The 18,742-nt window shown below is 43.4% G+C and overlaps 1 protein-coding gene across 1 annotated transcript in view; it reads left to right on the top strand.

Moving 5' to 3' along the window:
• The window catches only part of LOC124623146 (limbic system-associated membrane protein-like), a 166,034-nt gene that overhangs the window by 24,974 nt on the left and 122,318 nt on the right, over positions 1–18,742 (top strand). Inside the window, exon 2 of the mRNA XM_047148937.1 lies at positions 7,516–7,872. Within this exon, the coding sequence (XP_047004893.1) occupies positions 7,516–7,872 (357 nt within the window). The remainder of the gene's footprint in view (positions 1–7,515; positions 7,873–18,742) is intronic.

Here is an 18,742-nt window from a genome sequence, read left to right as displayed (position 1 = left end):
CTTGAGTACACTCTGTCGAGTCCTTCCACCAACGAAAATCCTTGGCAGTACCGGCCCTCGAACCTAAGTACCCTGTAGGAGTATATGCCCTAATCTATTTAAATATTTTTCATTCACTACCTGTAAAGGTAGTGACCGACTGGAGAGTTAGAGGCTTTTTCTGGTAGTGGGGCATATCATGTATCAGTTGGAAGTATTATGGAGACGATTTCCATTTCCACCATTTGCCCTACAACCTGGGGAAAGTTCCTCAAAAACATGGTCACAACCGCGCACAACGGATAATTTTTTTAACTCTGATTCGAGCACAGAGTCCGCGACAAAAGTTGTGAGATTCTAATCAATATATGTGTTAGGAACTGTGTTTCATTTTTTTGCATGTTACATTCACAACCGTTAGTTGCAGAGTGGGTTCCTCCAGAACTTTGTTGTGTTCAGCCCATTTGAGGTTGCCTCTCACCCATTCCCAGCCTCCTGCGTAGCAGGCTGGGGATGGGACAGAGGGAAACTCAAATGGGAATGTTTGGAAAGGGCTATCCAGTTCGACATTGGCATGGAAACCTAAGAGAAATCTTGCGAAAACCCTGGTCGGGCTGGGGGATTGGAGAGACTGTAATTTATTTCTAGATCCACACTGACCATTATCCCACACAAAAATTTTAACATTTCAGTACTTGTTTGAGTGTCTATATATGTGTAAATACTGAATGGTTGTGTGCGTGACTACTGAGGTCCGCGTTTGCCATTCTCCCAGACAAAAATCTAAAAATTTCTGGACTTATTTGAATATTTATGTATGGAGTACGTTGAAGGGTTGGGCATGTGGCCCATTAAAGCCATTCAAGACGTCCCAATGTATGGTTTTACGCCTTCTTACATGACTATGTATGGTACACCATTCCTTTCAATGACACACAGAGCTGTTTAACCAACTTTCTCTTTCCAAGTCGAGTCACCTCATTGTGCTGTTTCCATGCAACAGACTGGCACATGCAGCCACTTCACTGTCATGAGTAACGTCAGTGATGGGGGCTGATGTGACTCCCTGGGAGCAGGTGTAAGCCATCAACAGTGTTCGTGGGTGATGAGTGGGCTCTCTTAACGAGGTGACCAATATTTGACCAGTCAACTTTTGAAAAAGGTGGTTTGTAGAAGAAACAAGGTATTACAGTTTGACTACAACCTGAAACATTTATTACCACACTTGTACCGCGTGCTAGCCATGGCCCAGCTGTACACATAGACGGTGTCTGTGTATGGTTCAAGAGGAATAACATATGAGGCTTTAGACACATGTTCACGAGGCACATGTTCACAGGGCACATGGAGCGTAGATCACGAATTCGGCACACGAGACTTACCCTAGTACGAGTGCCGTAACAGTCAGCTTGCCTGGCTCATTCCATCCACCGCCACGCCATGCTGTGGGGGGGGGGGAGGGGGTGGAGAGGGGGAAACAGGGAACTCGCTGCATTTAAATGGCAAGCACAGGCATGGCATACGACTCTGTTTTGTAGTTCACATTTCTCAACGATATAGATCCCGAACAAAACAAATTTTCAGTACATTTATTTAATGTTTTCGCAATAAAGACAAAATACAATTTATATGTGGCACACACTGATTGCATATGGACATGCGCAGAGAATTTCACAGATAGTCGCACTCAGGTTCCCGCGTAATCGAGCCCTATTTAGTTTCAGAATCGACAAAACATATTTCAACGCATGGAGGGAGTTTCACAATTCATGATACACATTTCTAAAGGATGTAGAGGGGACGTAGCAGATCAACTTTCAAATAAGAACCCATGACTGGATACGTCACCCAACGATGCAACAGATCGTAAATGTACACTGATCAGATAGAAAATTATGATCGCCGACCTTCTGTCAATATAAACCAGTCCACGTGATAGCAGTGTCACCTGGCGAGGAATGACTGCTAGTCAGGCACACGTACGGTGCATGTAGTATCAGTGAGCATGCTCTCTGTGTGGGGAATAGGGATCGCTGGAGGTGGCGACAGTCACTCATTGTCGGCCGTCGCTGTTGCAGAAGCTGGATGTTGGCGCTCCTTCTTCTCGACACAGTCACCAGGCGAAACGGGCTCTTTATGTGCGGCAGCTAATTCTTCCCGTCCGCGACACCGTGTCAGAAACTATCATAGCAAGTCGAGCTCAAATACATGCCGCCAAACCCCGAAAGCGCGGCAACTCGCGGGAACGTCACACAACACACCTGCTCCACCGCCCTACTCCAGCCAGACTCCGCTCTGCCCGCGCTCCACGCGGCGGAGTTAACACTACCAGAGATCCTAAACAGTTTGGTTCTCCACACGACCTATCGGTGTATTCGTTCGATAGCATAGTTTTCCCTAGGCCAGACCCAGTGTAAAATACAAATAATATTTACAAAACAAACCAATTATACATGGACATAATTGCACAAATATATGTAGTAAACAATTACAATATATAAAGACACAGAAATGTCATATTTTCAGGTAACAAAATAAGGAAAAAATTTATAGTACAATAGATGGAAATAGGAGGATATGCATTTCCCGCGTTACAAGTTGACAACAGTTCCATCAAACCGACAATGGCCCATGTTCATAGTTAAATACGAGACAAGTTTTATCGAAGCGGAAGATAGGCTGACCTACTACCCTCTCAAATAAGAGTCTACCACAGACAAAATTAAACAGATATATTATTTCGTAAGAGAACTATAAATACGCTTACGTAAATGTGCGCACATTTAGTAAAAGAAAGCAATAATATGAGTAGCGAAACTACGCTTAATGTAAAACTTTGGTGATTAAGGAACCGGCAGACAGCAATCTTCAATGAAGAAAAACCACCCACAAGCAATCGTGGATCATAGATGAATGAGGAGATTAATCTTGAAACTGAGCACGATGAGGAGAGATTCTTTCGGTGTCTGTACTACTGTGTTATGGGTGTGAGCTGTAGGTCTGTTCGGTCTGGAGGCTGCCAATACTAACTGCAAAATACGACCGTTGCCTGTAGAAAATCAAGTGAGACCGGCCAACCGTCCACGCAGCTGTGCTACCTTTAGCAGCTAACCTAAATGTGTTCAACTTCATTGCACAAATGGTTCAAATAACTCTAAGCACTATGGGACTTAACATCTGAGGTCATCAGTTCCCTAGATTTCGAACCACTAAACCTAACTAACCTAAGGACATCACACACATCCATGCCCGAGGCAGGATTCGAACCTGCGACCGTAGCAGCAGCGCGGTTCCCGACTGAAGCGCCTAGAACCGCTCGGCCACAACCGCCGGCTGCTTCATGGCACGTTAGGTACACGAGGCACTGCCATAATGGTACTCAACCATTCTGAGACCGTTACAGCTCAGTGCAATCAGATATTATCTATTACTACCCTTTCAATCGTTGTCATCATTAGCACCTAACTCAACTTTAGAACGAAAAAGAATTTACTTTGAGCCCCTCCTTTTTAAAATCACAAAAGCTAAATTATATTTACATCATGTAGATATTTAATTAAATAGTGGACTACTGCGTCAGTGAGACAACTAGTATGGCATATTTAGAACAACATTTTTATAGAATGATTAATGACTGTCAAGAGATTGCTTATGTTACCAAACATTCTATGATAAAGAAAGATAACTAAGGACATCGTAGATGGACAATTTTAAAAAAATATGCTACTGGTGCCATACTCCTTTCAAAAGCGACACTTACTTCACACACATCTTGCGTCCATATATAGCACCAACCAAATAAAAATGTGTGCTGTATTCTACTCTCCTATTTAGAAATCACTGCACAGCTGGGCTACTTACCTTTGAACTGGCCGAAATCTGAAGACTGCAGGCTGCAAACGCTTTGTCTCTGATCATTCTCAATACTATTACTACGAATATTAATAGTAATAGCAATAATAATGACATGGAAAAAGAAAACCTTCCTAATGTTTCGCAGAATTATATCTATTTGATCACGAATTGGGTTTTGGCTTCTCAAGCAATCTTGTAGAGCCGAAAGCAGGTTCGTGACAAAAGAAATATAATTTTACAGATCCTTAGGTTTTCTTTCCTTTTTAATATCACCATTTTCAGCCAAGCATCACGGAAAATTCAGTTAACATTATAATAATAAAAATTTAATGGAATATCCCGTCTGTTCTTGGAGGAACGAAGATGTATCAAGAAGTTGAAAACACAGTATCAACGTTCCACAATAATGTTTATTTATTAGTTCGTTGTGACCCAGCTTTTGACTTCCTAGACCATCGTTAGATAGTATTAAACAGATAGTCCACACAACCTCAGCGAGACTTCATAGCTGTACAAAAACTGTTCTACGAAGATATGTCACATTTTATAACTATATCGATACAAAACATACAGGCTGAATAAAAGAGGCGTGGGGTGAGAATGAAATCTATGGAATGTGGCTGAATGACATTCATTCATATGATGTGAAATGTGATGTTCTCCATAGAGGAACTAAAGGCAGAAAACTAACATTAATCCAAAATTCTGGCACTTAATAAACACCAGTCAAAGAATGCTGACCTGGACCTTAAAGACGAAATACAGTTCCATTATTTACCCATACTAAAGTAGCAGGAGAGAGTCACAATTTCTCACGCTTTTAGGTAATGATCTCGTTATAACTATTCCACATCCACATTCCTTACATTTCTTTCTATTCCTCTGCCACCTTTTACAGCTTTTTCAGTAAATTTACCAGTTTGTCAGTATAAAACAGGAGCGAGTGCCATCACTCACTTGTACAAGATATTAGGCTTATACATTCATACTGTTTCAATATTTGAATAACTTGTAATATGAAATTTATTTCTCCGAATACTCTTATAAAATGAGAGATATCAATGTACAGCAATCTCTGTACTGATATGAGACTCATCGTCGTGTTGTGAATTGCTTGTTTAGTATTGTCTGACGATGCCCTAAGAAGCCGAAAGTCAGTTCATAGCGAGCTGTTAAGTAAATACTTTCGTGGAAGGTTAATACTGAGTATTCAAGTTTTTAATAATGACAACAATATTCATAAAAGTAATAATATGGGTAAAAATAATAGTAAAGGCCCTATAGCAGTGTATCAGCTATTACATAGCTACTATTGTCCTGTCAGTTTGGTTATTGTATGAAGCAAACAATGAAGCTATTTCTGGTCTCTCGCCCGAAATACTTACAACACAGACAAATCGTTTTAATGAAATACTAAAGGCTATGTGGTTAATACATCTCAGTTTTATTGTCATAGATATATGGTACAATGCATGTGTGTATTAGTTGGATTTTGTGACAAAGACATTGATCATACATTCGCTTCACATGCTGCAAGTCCCACAACAAAGTGTCATGTGTTAATGATAGTATTTAGAATAAAATATATAATTCGTGGTAACTTATGTAATCTGCGTTACAGATGTTCGAAAGAGCGGTAATACTAATGATGCTTGGAAAATAGTTCCGTTTCGTGACTGAAGTACAATCGAATATTTTAATTTTTACCCCTCACAAAGCTAGATTTTACCTCTCAATGCGAAAATTACCACTAAAATAGGAAGAACTGCACTAGCCTGACCTAAGTTTTGAAAAGGCTTATCTTGCGTAGCAACATATCAACATTAGCTACGTGGTATCCCATATCTGTCCTCGCATTAGACATAGGAAGCAAGCACTGAAATTTCTGTGATGTGTTTGGTCTCGTGTGAAATTTCGCTGCTCATCATTTGTTGGTTAAATCTCGCCACTGCTAGGGTCCTTTGTTGGTTAAATCTCACTACTGCTAGAGTGTAGAGGGGGTGTTGACTTTGCTTGCAAACTCTAAGCACTTTGACCGGTAACAGGACTGGAGGCATATTCTGTGACCTGTCAAAGGCGTTTGACTGTGTGAATCACAGCATTTTTTTAAGTAAATTAAAATATTATGGCGTCAGTGGTAGTGCTGCAAAGTGGTTTCAGTCATATCTTGCTAATAGAAAACAAAACAAAACTTCAGCAATAGGCAATCAGACATTATCTGACTGGGAAGAAATTACATGTGGTGTTCCCCAAGGTTTCATACTAGGTCCACTATTGTTTCTTGTGTGTATTAATGACCAGTCATTTGTTACATTACCAGATGCCAAGTCCATCTTATTTGCAGATGATACAAACATTGCAATAAATAGTAAATCTAATATAAATTTAGAAAGGGCAGCTAATCAAATTTTTATTGACATTAATAAGTGTTCATAGCCAATTCACTGTCATTAAACTTTGAAAAGACCTACTACATGCAGTTCAGAACTTCCAAGAGATTTCCTTCTGTTGTGTGTATAAAATATGATGACATGGAAATAGGAGAAGTTGAGAGTGTAAAATTCTTGGGATTACAACTTGATAATAAATTCAGTTGGGAGAGACATACTAACGAACTGCTAAAGCGCCTAAACAAGTCTGTGTTTGCAATGTGACTAATGTCAGATATAGGAGATATAATTATTAAAAAACTGGCATACTTTGATTATTTTCACTCCATTATGTCATATGGTATTATATTTTGTGGTACCTCCACAAACAGAGAAAAAATTTTTAGAGTACAGAAGCGTATAATAAGAGTAATTAGTAGTGTAAATCCAAGATCATCATGTCGAAACCTATTCAAAGAATTGGGCGTATTAACCACAGCTTCTCAGTATATTTATTCCTTAGTGAAGTTTGTTGTAAATAATACATCTCTTTTCCAACTACCACAGTACACAGTATCAATAATAGGAATAAGAACAATATACATAAAGATTTAAAATCACTTACTCTTGCCCAGAATGGAGTCCAGTATTCAGCAACGAATATTTTCAATAAGTTACCAGCAACCATTAAGAGTTTAGTTTCCGACAAGGCACAATTTAAACATAATTTAAAAGAATTTTTGGTGGCCGACTCCTTCTGTTCCATCCAAGAGTTTTTCAACAAGTGCAGTAGATTATTTTAATGAAAATTTAATATACTTTAATTTCTGACAATAGTTGGTTGTAACAGCCAAGTAACTACCTACTGTGTGAATGATGGATGTATGGAAAGCAGATGTAAGTCTTAAGTCTGTAAATAGTGGAAGTTTGCTTTTAAATCTTGTACATAATCTGACTGTTCTTAACTGAGGATCACTGAAATGAATAATTTACTTTAATTTTTGACAATACTTGGTGGTAATAGCCAAGAAACAAGCAAATGTCTGAATGATGGATGTAATGAAAACAGATGTAAGTATTAAACCTGTAAATATTAGAAGTTTAAATTTAATTCATGTACATAATTTCACTGTTTATTGACTGAGGATCATTAAAATTAATGAAACTCAAGTTTTTTTAATTACATTTTTGTAATGTGTTTATCTGACATGTTCCACACCCACGAGGATTCCCTCTTTTATGGGTCTGTGGAACGAATAATTAATCTCATCTAATTTAGATCTAATCTGGCTCTCTCTCGTGTGTGCCGCAGGTGCGGTCGTGGAGCAGCACGCGCCCTACTGGGAGCAGCCCTTCTCGCAGCCCTACTTCGACAACAACACGCGGCGCGAGACGACGACCACTGTGGGCCAGAGCGCCTACCTGCACTGCCGCGTTCGCAACCTGGGCGACCGCGCCGTCTCGTGGATCCGCAAGCGCGACCTGCACATCCTCACCGTCGGCATCCTCACCTACACCAACGACCAGCGCTTCCAGTCGCTGCACGCCGACGGCTCCGACGAGTGGACGCTCAAAGTCGGCTCCCCGCAGCTGCGTGACTCGGGCACCTACGAGTGCCAGGTCAGCACCGAGCCCAAGATCAGCCAGGCCTTCAAGCTCAACGTCGTCGGTGAGTGTCTGCACCGCCTCTGGCTCTGCTGCCGTTCCTCAAGCTCTCTGTTATCTTATACACGTCCAGAGCAGGCTACCTGTCTCACTGGAATGTACCGGGTGATCAAAAAGTCAGTATAAATTTGAAAACTGAATAAATCACGGAATAATGTAGATAGAGAGGTACAAATTGACACTCATGCTTGGAATGACATGGGGTTTTATTAGAACCAAAAAAATAGAAACGTTCAAAAAATATCCGACAGATGGCGCTTCATTTGATCAGAATAGCAATAATTAGCATAACAAAGTAAGACAAAGCAAAGATGATGTTCTTTACAGGAAATGCTCAATATGCCCACCATCATTCCTCAACAATAGCTGTAGTCGAGGAATAATGTTGTGAACAGCACTGTAAAGCATGTCCGGAGTTATGGTGAGGCGTTGGCATCGGATGTTGTCTTTCAGCATCCTTAGAGATGTCGGTCGATCACGATACACTGGCGACTTCAGGTAACCCAAAAGCCAATAATCGCACGGACTGAGGTCTGGGGACCTGGGAGGCCAAGCATGACGAAAGTGGCGGCTGAGCACACGATCATCACCAAACGATGCGCGCAAGAGATCTTTCACGCGTCTAGCAATATCGGGTGGAGCGCCATCCTGCATAAACATCGTACGTTTCAGCAGGTGTTTATCAGCCAGGCTGGGGATGGTGCGATTCTGTAACATATCGGCGTACCTCTCACTCGTGACGGTAGCAGTTTTTCTGTCCAGCGTCATCTGTCGGACATTTTGTGAACTTTTCTTTGGTCTAATAAAACCCCATGTCACTCCAAGCACGTGTGTCAATTTTTACCTCTCTAACTACGTTATTCCGTGATTTATTAAGTTTTCAAATTTATACTGACTTTTTGATCACCCTGTACGTCTACCAGCGGAGAATTGCTCTTGTTGGAGCACAAAATGGGCGTATATGTTCCACTTCAGAAGATTCTGACAGAAATGGACGGAACCAGCTATCTCAACCCTCATTCCGCCTTCCCTACCAATAATTTCGGCATTCGAACATATTCGCTGTCCTTCAACAAATAACATCCCACTTCCTTTAATCCGACTGTAATAATACGATACCAGCAGCCGTTATTTTGATATTTCTTTTATTAGGCGACCAATTTCGACGTTCCAGTACGTCATCTTCAGGCTTACAGCACGCGTGCATGCGTAACACAAGGTACCAGCACTCGTATCTGGTTCTGCTATTGAACCCCACGAGTATTATTGCCATATCTTAAACACTCACGATTTGTACTTGGTGTCTTGATACAGCAAGCCTGAAGATGACGTCACTATAATGTCTAAACTGGTTCCCTAATAAAACAACATCAATATAATTGCTGTTGGTATAGTACACTACTGGCCGTTAAAATTGTTACACCAAGAAGAAATGCAGATCATAAACGGGTATTCATTGGACAAATACATTATACTAGAACTGACACGTGGTTACATTTTCACTCAATTTGGATGCATAGACCCTGAGAAATCAGTACCCAGAACAACCAACTCTGGCCGTAATAACGGCCTTGATACGCCTGAGCATTGAGTCAAACAGAGCTTGGATGGCGTGTATAGGTACAGCCGCCCATGCAGCGTCAACGCGATACCACAGTTCATCAAGAGTAGTGACTGGCCTATTGTGGCGAAGCAGTTCCTCGGCCACCATTGACCAGACGTTTTCAATTGGTGGGAGATCTGGAGAATGTGCTGGCCAGGGCATCAGTCGAACATTTTCTGTATCCAGAGAGGCCCGTACAGGACCTGCAACATGCGGTCGTGCATTATCCTGCTGAAATGTAGGGTTTCGCACGGATCGAATGAAAGGTACAGCCACGGGTCCTAACACATTTGAAAGGTAATGTCCACTGTTCAAAGTGCCGTCAATGCGAACAAGACGTGACCGAGACGTGTAACCAATGGCACCCAATACCATCACGCCGGGTGATACGCCAGTATGGCGATGCCGAATACACGCTTCCAACGTGCGTTCACCGCGATGTCGCCAAGCACGGATGCGACCATCATGATGCTTTAAACAGAAAAAATGACTTTATTCCATTCGTGCACCCAGGTTCGTCGTTGAGTACACCATCGCAGGCGCTCCTGTCTGTGATGCAGCGTCTAGGGTAACCGCAGCAATGGTCTCCGACCTGATAGTCCGTGCTGCTGCAAACGTCGTCAAACTGTTCGTGCAGATGGTTGTTGTCTTGCAAACGTCCCCAAATGTTGACTCAGGGATCGAGACGTACGATAAACCGCAATCGCGATAGGCTACAATCCGACCTTTATCAAAGTCGGAAACGGGATGGTAGAAATTTCTCCTCCTTACACGAGGCATCACAACAACGTTTCACCAGGCAACGCCGGTCAACTGCTGTTTGTGCATGAGAAATCGGTTGGAAACTTTCCTCATGTCAGCACGTTTTAGGTGTTGCCATCGGCGCCAACCTGGTATGAATGCTCTGAAAAGCTAATCATATGGATATCACAGCATTTGCTTCCTGTCGGTTAAATTTCGCGTCTGTAGCACGTCATCTTCGTGGTGTAGCAATTTTAAGGGCCAGTAGTGTATTATTACATTTCGTCGACCAGACACTGTCCCACTCTCCTGAACCCAGGGTGGAGTTACTTTCAATTTTCTTTTACCCAGTCTCTCTTTGTAGTTAATCCACCACAGTCAGGAATCTCCCCCTCAGTGGCACTGTACATATATGTCTCTCACCCATGATCTCCTTTTCCTCCAACTGATTTACTGTCCGTTCCACTGCCACTGTCTCTTCACTCACTTACACCGTCTGTCTCTGGCTCGCACTGCCACTGTTGTCCCCATACCTCGGCAGCTCAATAATTCTAGAGGCCCAATTTAATTTTAACCTATACAGCCTTCTTTAAAATTTCGGTCCAAAATTCGTCTCCCCATATCTGCGAGTCACGTTTCGCAAATCTATGAGGGACCTGATCTTCCCCCAAGCCTGTGTAATGTCTCAAATAATGTGTATTTTTATTTCCACTGTGCTCTGACAGCAGTGTTTTTCCTCTGTTACCCTCCTTTTTCCCCGTTACATATAGCAGAGTTACGCTGGTTGTATAAAACAGTTTCCATAGATCGGTAAAGTTAGGACTGTTTATTTATATACTTTGATACCTGTAATCTACATATAAGTGTGCCTTATATAAAGTTAACACAAAATCGTTCGCTTTAGGTTTTATTTGGATACTTAGCTCATTATTCGCACGGAGCTGAAAGCACCCCCTTTATGATTGGTGTTTCAAAACAGTAAACATGTTATTTGAAATGTTTTACTGAATTAGCAGTGTTTCCAGTATAATATAATTTCTAACAGTAATTTTAAGCTCTTTCCAGGCATGTGAAGACCCTTTTACGGATTTTCTGTCACCGCAGGAACATTTCGGGCATATTTGTGTAGGCGTGACGCGACAATTACAGAGACTACGCGTCATAAAATTTTATTGGTGAGAGCATGGCGACCAAGAACAGTTTCTTGACCTCAGACCTCTGGCGTTGACCCTACAATCTTTGACATGTGTTCGCTACATCTGTCAAAACTATGTTTACACCTCATACTGAATGTTAGATACATATTTTACTTCTTTAAGTGTGGTAAATTCTAACCTCTGGATCTCGATAATGGAAAATGATATCGAAAAATGTTTCCATGTTCCTTGAGCGTATCATCTTGAGAACATACGGCCAAAGATTCGACAGTTTACCATGAATAGAAATTATAGAACTGGTCATCCCCACGATTGGAGTTTATGTACCCAAAACCGATGGTTTTTCGGGATTTTATCAAGAAGCAAACCTGAGAAAATGGCGATTTTATATGCTGCCTCATTTCCACTGTACACCAAAAGAAGCAAACGATTTGCTCAATTAGTAAGGGCTCGAGAAATTTGTAATATTTAAATTTGATCCTGTATTGCAGTATAGCTACAGCATGACACTCATCTGATTGGTAAATGAAGGTCGCTAGGCGAAAATATACAAAAAAAAAATGGAGACTTAACATCTGAGGTCATCAGTCCCCTAGAAATTAGAACTACTTAAACCTAACTAACCTAAGGACATCACACACATCCATGCCCAAGGCAGGAGTCGAACCTGCGACCTTAGCGGTCAGGCGGTTCCAGACTGAAGCGCCTTGAACAGCACGGCCACACCGGCCGGCCGAAAACATACAAAAGACTTGACCTCTCATCTCTGTGTTCAGTGTACCAGGAGAAATGACCCAACACCCTCTCCGCAAAATCACATTTTCAAATGCTACTTTTTGGTACACATTGAATGTTATCACCTCTATGTGTTATAAAATGTGTACAAATGGGAAAGAGACTACAGTTATATCTCAAGAAATTTTAGTAAGAGTATTATGATTACAGTTCTTATGGAACAGTGCAACTCTACATAACTGCTTTTGACATTGACATACAGATCCTAGTGTGTAGGATAGGAGTGAATGGCTTGAATGTAGAAACTCCTGGGTTTCTAATGGATCCAGTTTTCCATGGTGTCCTGCAATCCCTTATCACAAGTGAACCTCTTACTTTCAGATACTATATGCGATTGCAGTCTTTCTCGGCGTATTCCAGTGATGAATTCATCTCGAGTTATCAGCCGAGAGTTGGCGTCGTCGCAAAGTTTCGATGAGTTTCGTACCCATCATCTTCTGGCGATGTGTAACCAGAAAATGATCGGTACTAAAGTCATCGAAAAGTTGCAACAAGACGACGACACCACTCGGCTGATAAACCGAGTAGAATTCACCTTTCAGGGTCCATAGATATCCGAGTCGTATGCTGAAATATCGATGTTGTAATGAGGATGTTCCAGAACGTTCCATCAACATCTTTCAAGGTGCTCGAGGGCCTTCCCGTCCACGTGGCCTAGCGTTGTCCTGTAGAACCACTATTCCGCACGAGAGCGTGAACATGCGCTTGTTCTTGCTGGCTTGTTTGAGCCTCACCAACGCGTTGCAAAACTGCTTTGCTTCACTGTTGCACCCCGTGGTAGCCAGACGGCGAGCAGAGGTCATATGTCCATTTTCTTCGAAAAATAAACTGAGCATCCCTTATTCGACTTTGGAAGAAAGTGTGGACCTCTTCTGGACAAGGGGAGCTGCTCTACGTGCACTTCCTGCTCATCCATTGAGAAGAAGGATCGAAGTGGTGACACCGCGCGCACGATACAATCTCAGAATGAAGTCATTTCCTTGCTCTGCGTATCTGAACAGACGGGTCATGAAAATAACCATTTTCGCCGACTTGTGGTTTTTCTGAAACATGCTTGGACATCCACTTTGTCTAACGTAGCTTCACTCGGTATGATACACAGTTCACTTGTTTATCGGCATTTCAGCAGAAATGTCACGTGTATTTATCCAACGAGTCATCCACATGAACTCCTCCATAGCCGAAATCAAGGCACTATTGCTGATAACGCCCTCCTGCATGGGTCATGGCATGTCCTTCATCTTTACACATCCAGCCTCGTAACACTGACATCACTGGAATGTTGTCCACAGTGCTGGACACTGCTCTCTGCACACCTCGTTTGCGATAAATCTGTGAACCATGCTACTCTTCTGTATTAAGCATGGGAAAAAATTGGTTAACCACTCTTTGTGCTGATTTAAAGAAAGCCATCATACAACGAGCTACAGAAACAGCTTATCAGAAATGAGAAAACAGCTTCGAAGCCACAAACTCCACTTCTGCAACTGTGAATACCAGAACGCCACTGGGATTACATGCAACGCCGCTACAGCGAAGGCAGCCTTCTGAATTGGACATACCTTACACAAATACATTTGCATGAATGTACACTCCTGGAAATTGAAATAAGAACACCGTGAATTCATTGTCCCAGGAAGGGGAAACTTTATTGTCACATTCCTGGGGTCAGATACATCACATGATCACACTGACAGAACCACAGGCACATAGGCACAGGCAACAGAGCATGCACAATGTCGGCACTAGTACAGTGTATATCCACCTTTCGCAGCAATGCAGGCTGCTATTCTCCCACGGAGACGATCGTAGAGATGCTGGATGTAGTCCTGTGGAACGGCTTGCCATGCCATTTCCACCTGGCGTCTCAGTTGGACCAGCGTTCGTGCTGGACGTGCAGACCGCGTGAGACGACGCTTCATCCAGTCCCAAACATGCTCAATCGGGGACAGATCCGGAGATCTTGCTGGCCAGGGTAGTTGACTTACACCTTCTAGAGCACGTTGGGTGGCACGGGATACATGCGAACGTGCATTGTCCTGTTGGAACAGCAAGTTCCCTTGCCGGTCTAGGAATGGTAGAACGATGGGTTCGATGACGGTTTGGATGTACCGTGCACTATTCAGTGTCCCCTCGACGATCACCAGTGGTGTACGGCCAGTGTAGGAGATCGCTCCCCACACCATGATGCCGGGTGTTGGCCCTGTGTGCCTCGGTCGTATGCAGACCTGATTGTGGCGCTCACCTGCACGGCGCCAAACACGCATACGACCATCATTGGCACCAAGGCAGAAGCGACTCTCATCGCTGAAGACGACACGTCTCCATTCGTCCCTCCATTCACGCCTGTCGCGACACCAGTGGAGGCGGGCTGCACGATGTTGGGGCGTGAGCGGAAGACGGCCTAACGGTGTGCGGGACCGTAGCCCAGCTTCATGGAGACGGTTGCGAATGGTCCTCGCCGATACCCCAGGAGCAACAGTGTCCCTAATTTGCTGGGAAGCGGCGGTGCGGTCCCCTACGGCACTGCGTAGGATCCTACGGTCTTGGCGTGCATCCGTGCGTCGCTGCGGTCCGGTCCCAGGTCGACGGGCACGTGCACCTTCCGCCGACAACTGGCGACAACATCGATGTACTGTGGAGACCTCACGCCCCACGTGTTGAGCAATTCGGCGGTACGTCCACCCGGCCTCCCGCATGCCCACTATACGCCCTCGCTCAAAGTCCGTCAACTGCACATACGGTTCACGTCCACGCTGTCGCGGCATGCTACCAGTGTTAAAGACTGCGATGGAGCTCCGTATGCCACGGCAAACTGGCTGACACTGACGGCGGCGGTGCACAAATGCTGCGCAGCTAGCGCCATTCGACGGCCAACACCGCGGTTCCTGGTGTGTCCGCTGTGCCGTGCGTGTGATCATTGCTTGTACAGCCCTCTCGCAGTGTCCGGAGCAAGTGTGGTGGGTCTGACACACCGGTGTCAATGTGTTCTTTTTTCCATTTCCAGGAGTGTATTTATGTTCCACACCTCCTCCTAACTCACTGGATCTATTTCACCAAGTCTTGCTATACGAATCATTTACAACCTAGAAAGGAACACTGCGGGAGTGACAACCAACTAACTCCCATATGGGTGAGTGTGAGGTGAGAAAAACAGTTACTTGATTACACAGACCACCGCCTATGAAGTCGTGGTCCTGCATGATGGCTGTGCTTCACACATTGCGTCTCAAACCCTGCAGGTGCGATGTGTATAGATCACTTGCTGCAGAATATGCCTTCGACAAGTCACTCGATATGTCGAATCAATGTATTTAGCGCGACTGGGGTCACTAGTGAGCGCCCTGACAATATTTCACTTTTAGGATTGAGAAGGGTTAAGGGGGAGGGCAAAGACAGCATGTCCCTGTAATGCCTGGAGCAGTTTCTACAAAATTTGGAACAAGTATCACTTTCTGTTTCGAAGGACTTACTGTACCGGTAAAACATCCCAATGGTGAGGTTGGGGTTTAAACAGCCTGACATGAAAGCATAACTCGAAAACTCCTGAAGCAGACTGAATCAAGTTTTTATCTACATGACACATTGCTTGTATTATATCTATAAAAATACTGACTCTGGAATGCACACGTGTAAAAATATTAGATAACGACCAATAATACTATGGAAAACGTAGCTTTGGAATCGTTAGCTTATTGGTGACAACCCTAACGACTTTTCCCGGCTAAATGTGTATGTGGGAGGGAGGGGTGGTGTTCAAAGACTATAACATATTAGACCACCTTCGTAATGCCTGAAGCAGTTTCTACATAACTACACACATGTATCAGTCTGGAAGAAGAAATATTTCGCTGAAATACAGTCCCCTCCATCTAGAACACTTACAGCTGAGGGTGGACCTAAAAATGGGTAATATAAAACCGTAACTCAGGGACCCCTACAGTTAATTCAGGCAAATTTAGTGTAAACATTACTCACGTTTTTGCGTAAATGCTTTGTGGGTGAGATCCTCCTCCTACTGCTAGCGATGCACAAGGGGATGAGGAGAGAGTGACGTGTAAGAATTCTCTAAAACGACATCTAGGTGCTTCTCTCTTGGAATACTTCGAAAGTATCAAGTGCAGTTTGTCTCTTACACTCCATCATTTCTCGGGAGTGCATCCAGGGCATCGATAATTCTTGTACCAATATTTCAGCTGACATTCAGTCAGCTGATGTCGAGGTGTGTCGCCTGCAAGATTTTTAACGCACTTTAAAGTGGGGAGTAACCACACATACGACCAAGGTAACACTGTTAGTGACAAGAGTGCCTGTCACAGATAAATCTTTATGCCTGTCAAAGTAAAAGAAAGCAAGCGTAGACTCAGCGAAAAACAGTGCTCACGAAGTATTTGGTTGCCACATGTTGGAATGATAGGCCGTGAAGACCTAGAACACTACTTACTATCAAAGTGCAGACTTAAGAAGAGGGATTTACACGCTAAGCTGAATTGATAACCACCGCCTAGGTTGAGCAGGTTGCCTACTACTTGTATTTCGACAACTTACACTACCGCTGATTCGCAGTGGAATAAGACTGTGGCCAGTATCCCAACTTTCCATAAACCATGGAATGGATTCAGTGTTAAGGGAACCTGTGGAAATAAAAATTAACAGATAACCTGCTCAACCGGGACGAGGATTTCCAGCTCAAAAAATCGTGGAAACCCCTTATTTCGCGTCTGCACTCTCAAAGAAAAAATTATTCTTGGTCTTCACGGCAAGGAATTGCAATGTATTCCATCCGTAATTATAGACCAAATATTTCGTAAGCACTATAGATACGCCGGCTCTGCACTTGCTGTTGTTTACCCTTACAGGCCTGCAGTTTTATATGTGACAGATGCTATTGTGTCACTAACAGCCTTATCTTTGACGCATGCGCGTTTTTGCTTCAGTGTAAAGTACTTCAAAACACGTGGCAAGTGACACACCTTGAGAATGGCTGAAGGGTTGTCATCCGAAATATCGATACAAGAGGTAATAATATCCTGGTTGCACTCCCGAAGAACGGCAAAATATTCGATCTGCCGGCAAGACTTCAAGATACATAATTTTTTGTCTTATTTGTGTCAACAACGTCGCGAGAATGAGCCTGCAACGAGCCAATGAATTTGTTAGCATAATTCGGGCCTGTTTCTCCGCACAAAATAATTATCGTTGTCGCGGTGGTGGGTTCTTAAACTACTTCTGGAGGAGGCAGAGTTGATATTCCAACACATATTAAATATTAGACCACTTTATTATAGATTGAAAGAAACGAAATACTTAGCTTTGAACAGAAATATCAGATATATCTGTTACTGTCGCTGAAAACTAATAGTTCATTTGTCTGTCAAACTATAAACTTTGCTACATGGTTCTAATACAAATCTCGCACTGCTGACTTTAGAGAGACGATGCTGTCGTAATTTTTGGACGATTATTGGAGCTTTGACGTAAGTGAGTGAGCTGCAGCGGTGCTGTATGGAAACTCTTGAGGCCGTGTTGTCATGGTTCCCACATGAGGTACCTCGTTCTTCGGACAACACCACAGGGACACAGTTTAAAACCCAAAGACAATTTCTACATCATCTCTGCAGTTTAATTGTGTAAAACAGCGGAGCAAAGACGTAAATATGTTTGGAAAATACGTGATACACTCATTCGAAGGTAAAGCAGCTGCAAAAATGCTTGTTTCGTTAATTATTCACCAAATGAATCTACTCATTAAAAGTTTTAGGTTTAGGTTAAAAATTTAATACTATAAGCCAAGTACTAAGGTTCGAAACTGTGTATACATCGATCAGCCAGAACATTATAACCACCGGCCTACTATCGATATAAACGCACTCAGGCAATAGCAGTGTCACCTGGCGAGGAATGATTGCTGGTCATATACAATCACGGTACGTGTAGTATCAGTGAGTGTGCTGCCAGTGTGTATCATGGGGCAGGTACACGATCTATTTAAGTTTGACCGAGGGCGGATATTGAAGGCTTGGAGGCTGGCCACGAGCATTTCGGATACTGCATGACTTGTCAAGAGTTCAAGGAGTACTATGGTGGGTGTTTTCAACACTTAGTGAAACCAAGATGGAACCACGTCCAGAGGTCTTGGGGCTAGGGCCCCCCCCCCCCCTCCCCCTTCCCACTCTCTACAGACGCCGGGCATCGTAGCTGGGCAGACTGGGAAAACAGGGAAGTCGACAAAATGTGGTGGAACTAACATCAGACTTTAATGCTAAGCAGAGCACAAGTGTGTCTGAACACATAGTGCACCGAACACTTCCAACGGTGGACTTGTGCAGCCAACGACCCACGCATGTGCCAATGTTAACACCACGACATTGGCAACTACGTACGAAACGGGCACGTGGCCATTGGTAGTGGACGTTAGCACAATGGCAGAGCGCTCAATGTTCTGACTAGTCCCACCATGCCGATGGGAGGGTGCGAATCCATCGTCTTGACACGTGTACTGCGGGACGGAGACAAGCTGACGTGGCTTAAATGTGCTCTGGGTAACATTCACGTGGGCATCCATGAGTCCAGCAGAG

Source organism: Schistocerca americana, chromosome 7, assembly GCF_021461395.2.
Source record: "Schistocerca americana isolate TAMUIC-IGC-003095 chromosome 7, iqSchAmer2.1, whole genome shotgun sequence".
NCBI lineage: Eukaryota > Metazoa > Arthropoda > Insecta > Orthoptera > Acrididae > Schistocerca > Schistocerca americana.
The sequence above is the reverse complement of the archived record's forward strand: the minus strand, read 5'-3'. Positions and strand labels throughout refer to the sequence as shown.